This window comes from Perkinsus marinus (genome assembly GCF_000006405.1).
Source record: "Perkinsus marinus ATCC 50983 genomic scaffold scf_1104296929354, whole genome shotgun sequence".
Classification (NCBI taxonomy): Eukaryota; Perkinsozoa; order Perkinsida; family Perkinsidae; genus Perkinsus; species Perkinsus marinus.
This window is the reverse complement of record NW_003216480.1, coordinates 9,577-14,695: the sequence shown is the minus strand read 5'-3', so window position 1 is coordinate 14,695 and position 5,119 is coordinate 9,577. Positions and strand designations below refer to the sequence as shown.

The following is a 5,119-nucleotide window of genomic DNA, read 5'->3' as shown; positions in this document are numbered from 1 at the left end:
GGTGTAGGTCTTTGACTTCCCGACATCGGACTCTATTCCAGGGGGAGCGCCCTCGACTTCGGCACAGCAGCTGAGTGCTGAGGGAGGAAGGGCGGAGATGTTCCCACAAGTTCAGATAGGAATGGTATCTCCAGTGAGGGACTTCACAACAGCTGTATATGGTGAGTCGAGGACGTTGAGGAGTTTGTTACCGACAGTGTTGAGGCAGGCTCTGGGGTCACTAGTGCTTTGCTCGGTGAAGCCTTCCAGAAGATGACCACAGTAACGGTGAGGCTATTGCAACAGCCCGGCTACGAGTAAGGCCGTCTTACTTAGTTCGGCGGTCCCCAATCCCTCCCAGTTACGTCGACAAGGCAGTGGACTGTATGGTAGCAATGAAGCAGGCAGCGATATGCTATGGTGATGACCCGATAGCTGTGGAAAGTTACCATAGGTGGGGGGTCTGCAGGTTGTGTGCATCGAGACTGCTCTATGTAGGTTATTGGATGATACTCTGGCGAAGTGCAAGGACAATACATACCTCTGGGAGAGTAACCAGGGGCGTGTCAATAGTGTCTGCTCATCATGCTATGCTCGTAGGGGTTGTGGCGAAGAGGGTCACATACGTTTGCTGTGCAGAGGCAGCAGCATCTACTATGACTGAAGAGCAGGCAGACGCTTTCCTTCTTCAACCGTCGCAGCCACAGTCATCCCCTGCACGTAGGAATGTGGTAGCTGCAGTTGGGGAACTCTTTTACAGGATAACTCGCGTCGTCATCATGAGGCCTCAGAGCATGCCTTAGTGGGAGTCTATATGGCCGAGTGCCGCTGCTGCTGCGACATCAATTCAGTTTCTTTTTTGTGGTCAGTTTTATTGTGTTGTTGGTTTGGTCCTATTCATTGTCCTGGTTAGTATAGTATGCTGTTGAGTTGGGCACTATCCATCGCCTCTCACCAGAACTATTAATATCCTCGCTACCTTGTTATCAATACACTGAGCAATTCTCATGTATTTCGGTCGCCAGTCAATGGGCCTGGCCTCTGGAAGCAGCGGCAACAGCAGTAGCACGTACGATGTGCGGATACCACAGTCTCCACAGCCGCAACAACAACAACAATCACGACAGTCATCATCGTCATCAGGAGGAGGAGGGGGGACGGGATCACCACTACCATCATCAGCAAATACACAGTTGATGCATCCACCGCCGCCTCCCCCGCAGACCCAAATGCCTTCTATTGGTAGTCAGTTGAGGAGGAGTTGGTGGTCACTGAGTGGTCTTTGTTAGGGCCTCCATTCCCTTCGGCACTGTACTCTCGAGGTCCGACATCTCCTCGAGGGTACATGGGTCCACCTCCTATGGCTGGTCCGCCGCCACCGAATGGGGGTAGTAGTAACGGCAATGGTGCTCCTATCCATGCTATATCATCATCGCCGTCAATGCACATGCAGCCGATGCCTGGTATTGGGGGTCACCATCATCACCACCATCACCCCATGATGATGGCTGGTCCACCTCCCCCTCTAATGCCACACTCCGGTATGATGCTGCCTGGAGGGCCTCCACCACTCCATCAAGGAATGATGGAGTCGGGTCCAGGTGACTGCTGCCGTCTACAGTAGCAACCCTTGTATGTGGTGTTGTGATAGGTGGTATGATTGGCCCAGCGCCCCCGCCTCCACCTCGTATGATGATGATGTCCAGTATGGATGAGTACCACCATCCACCACCTACGGATCCCCACTACGGAGTACGTTAGAAGCCGTACTGCTGTTCATAATGGATGCTATTCTCAGTACATGATGGACGGCGGAGGACCATCACCCAATGGTCCAGTACCAGGTGGATCTATGCGTAGCACTTCGATGCCTATGATGGGGGGCAGTAACCCAGTGAATCAAAGCCATGGCAATACCTGGATACAAGTACGCTCAATTGCTCTGCAGCATCGATATCATCAATTTCAGATCATGCAGCAGCACTCCTTGTGCCCGGCCTTATTGAACCAGAATGATCATCCTACTCTGCTACGATGGGATCCGTAATTCCCCGTATTTTCCACACTACAGCATAGTCACAATTTCAGATTCGAGGACCTCCTCTGGGTGGGCACACAGCAGGGTCGACTGGCTTCTATGCAATTCACGCCTAATGGTGGACTCACCGACTACACACGTTTTCGGTATGGCTGCTACCACTGCTACTGCATCACTACTGCTTGCCAGGTTGGAGCGTAGTGTGGTTGAGGAGGGCTACGATGGAGAGGGTGGTGGTTATTCTCCAATATCTAATGCTGGGGTTGTTGCCTCCTACAACCCAGTACAGCATCTCTTATTCGACCAATCTGGCGTTATATCGGTCACTCCCCATAGCATTCATTTTCATACTAGGGGCGGCGTTCGGCACTATATAATGGACGATAAAACTATTCATAGGATGGGATCAAATGGCAACGTAGGTTGTGGTCATGTTACACTGCTAGTAGTAGTAGTAGTAGTAGTAGTAGTAGTAGTAGTAGTAGTAGTAGTAGTAGTAGTAGTAGTAGTAGTGGAGATGTCCTCAGGTTATACGCAGTGCTGAGTTCTATCAACCCAATCCGTCACATCTGGTAGTTGGTGGTGAGAAGAGGACATTGTTTTTCGTGGATATGCAAGCGGGTTCCCTCAGCACCTTCATAGACGTACGACGGTCATCCTTATACCGTTGTATGAGTACCAGTATAGGTTCCGCATGGCTGCTCAGTATTACATAATCCTCAGCGCTCATCAGTCCTGTGTATGGGTGGGACCAACGGCAGTATCAGCTTCGTAGATGGCAGGGTTCCCAAGGTAGTAGCGTAATAGCTTCTCCTGACGCACTTGCTGCTACTTTGAGTACCTCTCGGCCATAGGTGTTGACGACTCTCAATGCGCATCCTCGTGAAATAACTACGCTCAGTAGCAGAGACCACTGGCTCATCAGCTGCGGCAAGAGGTAGCAGTATGGTCATCCGACAGGAGTTCACCTATACCATTGTTAGAGAAGGGCCAGGCTCCATAGTGGGACCAGATGTGTTCTTGAAGATATTCGATATTCGAACACTACGCCAGGCATTGCCGATATCGTGTCCGACGGGGGCCTATATGGCTAAGTAATGCTATGTCCAATCGACGGTTGGCCACCCTCACTGTTGGCGCGTTAGATTCCATCCTGCCTTGCCCTGCTCTGTTATACTCCTCAATGTACATGGTATGTGGCAACAGGCTGACTTCGTCCCTGGAGCGTCACAGCTCATGTCACCAGCGTATGCCTATTTGCCGTCAACAATGTCATGTTGTAGGTATATGTAGTTGTAGGTACTATAAAACCGTTGCTGTGGGTCATCCGAGAGGGTATAAGAACACAGTCATTGCACGGAGCTCTATGTAGGGGAAGATACTGCTCTCGGTGGCGATCATGTAGGGTCATAGGTCTGATAGCTCTACTGTGGGATCCTGTGGTGATGGTGTTGGCTCGGGCGGTGGTAAGGAAGTGATGGGAGAGGTTATAGATATGGACATAGCTAGTACTGGAGGAACGGTAGTGGAATGACGAATGAGTTGTCGATGGAGTGGTATTGCATCAGGCTGCCTTGCTCGATAACAATGGTTGGATACACCTATGGCAGACAGTATCTGAGAATGCTATGCAGTCCCAGGGCATGCATGCTAGAGTTAATCAGTACTCCAATCCTACAGGTATATCTTTCCCCCTTCCAACCTAATCCGAGTATATGCAGTATCTTTCAGCTCCTCACAACACAAGGTCTCGTCACTTGGTGACGGGTATGCTCGATGGCTCGACTGACAATCGTGTATTGGCCGAGGAAGCCCGTAGCGGTCGGCAGCGGCCTCTATGTGTGATGGATCCTCGTACCAATAATATCAGCTATAACTACCAAGACGTCATGCCACTGTGGCCGGTTGGCCTGCAGCCAATAGCGGATGATGAGGAGCAGAGGTGCTGGGAAGCTAGGCCTGGGATCCACGCCGCATTGACTATTGTAGGCAATATAATAATCTGCCTGGAGCCTACTATGATGATGAACATGACGGTTGTCGTCGTCTACGGCCCCCACAGACGATCCTGCCTGCGGTGAAAGATGCCGCTAAAGCTCAAGGTATGATTGTCACTTGGTCCCTTCTTACGAGGGACTTATGTCAGGTATAGATGTCAGTAAGCATCCTGATAGCCCTAGAGTGGCCTCGGGGGTACCAGTGGTACATATGAAGAGATCCTCTACTGAGGCAGTGATTAAAGGGAATGCAATACTATGGTATACTACGAGTTTAATGAACGAGATGTCTGAGGAGCTGAGGACTATGAGAAGGGATAGACGCCATAGGTAGTGGTCAAATGCTGCTCATCTTCATACTGGTCAGTCGCTGTGTCCAGGCATCCTCGTGCGGAGTCGCAATTGTCGGATATCCTCACTGAGAGTGCGGAGGAGGAGAAGGACCCTATCACTGGTCTGGCAAGAATCCCACGACGGTAATGGAAGGCTGTCATAGGTAGAGCAAAGCGGTGGACATTGCTGTCTTATCTAGGTTCCAGTTCACTGAGATCGACTATGGTCAGAACTATAATCGCTTCCCCTTTGCCAAGTATAACCGCTCGAGGTTTGTCTGTGGTCTCGACAACAGCTATGGTGGTGGCAGTAACTGGAATGGTATAGAGTTCTGCAACAATGCCATTACCCATGTACCTGATTTCTCTCCGAATTTTTATCTTAGCAATGGCGTTCAGATACTCTATTTCATCCGTCCATTGATGCAAGCAGCCGAGAAGCATGTCTGCTCTGAGGACGTGTGCGTATATTGTGAACTAGGTTATGTCTTCCGTATGATGGAGCAGCTCATGTTTGCTAGCAACAGGGTAGACTATTACTCTCATAATTACTATTACTCCCTTTCCCACTTCTTTAGATCTGTCAATGTACTCGTCTGCTGAGGACATTGAAGGCTACAGCCCCAGCCGAGCTTCGAGAACCGATCGACTCCGAGCATCCAGCCCTTAGCATGGGCCGCAAGGGCATCCTTTTGCTCAAGCACGTGCTACTGTCATGCAAGCGTACGGCAAGTTCAAGTCCCTCGTCCTCCATATCTTCCCCTCTGTCCAGT

At 50.5% G+C, this 5,119-nt stretch overlaps 1 protein-coding gene across 1 annotated transcript in view; it reads left to right on the top strand.

Annotated features, from left to right (window-relative positions):
- Nucleotides 1-1,477: 1,477 nt before the first annotated feature.
- The window catches only part of Pmar_PMAR012176 (acyl-coa dehydrogenase, putative), a gene marked incomplete at both ends in the record, with an annotated part of 5,429 nt that continues 1,787 nt past the window's right edge, over nt 1,478-5,119 (top strand). The window contains 19 exons of the mRNA XM_002787482.1: nt 1,478-1,580; nt 1,631-1,731; nt 1,778-1,906; nt 1,949-2,022; nt 2,068-2,163; nt 2,207-2,435; nt 2,545-2,661; nt 2,741-2,809; nt 2,978-3,111; nt 3,163-3,264; nt 3,317-3,385; nt 3,431-3,539; nt 3,586-3,697; nt 3,749-3,959; nt 4,007-4,119; nt 4,164-4,344; nt 4,395-4,490; nt 4,547-4,874; nt 4,925-5,119. Coding sequence (XP_002787528.1) covers nt 1,478-1,580; nt 1,631-1,731; nt 1,778-1,906; nt 1,949-2,022; nt 2,068-2,163; nt 2,207-2,435; nt 2,545-2,661; nt 2,741-2,809; nt 2,978-3,111; nt 3,163-3,264; nt 3,317-3,385; nt 3,431-3,539; nt 3,586-3,697; nt 3,749-3,959; nt 4,007-4,119; nt 4,164-4,344; nt 4,395-4,490; nt 4,547-4,874; nt 4,925-5,119 — 2,568 coding nt within the window. The remainder of the gene's footprint in view (nt 1,581-1,630; nt 1,732-1,777; nt 1,907-1,948; nt 2,023-2,067; nt 2,164-2,206; nt 2,436-2,544; nt 2,662-2,740; nt 2,810-2,977; nt 3,112-3,162; nt 3,265-3,316; nt 3,386-3,430; nt 3,540-3,585; nt 3,698-3,748; nt 3,960-4,006; nt 4,120-4,163; nt 4,345-4,394; nt 4,491-4,546; nt 4,875-4,924) is intronic.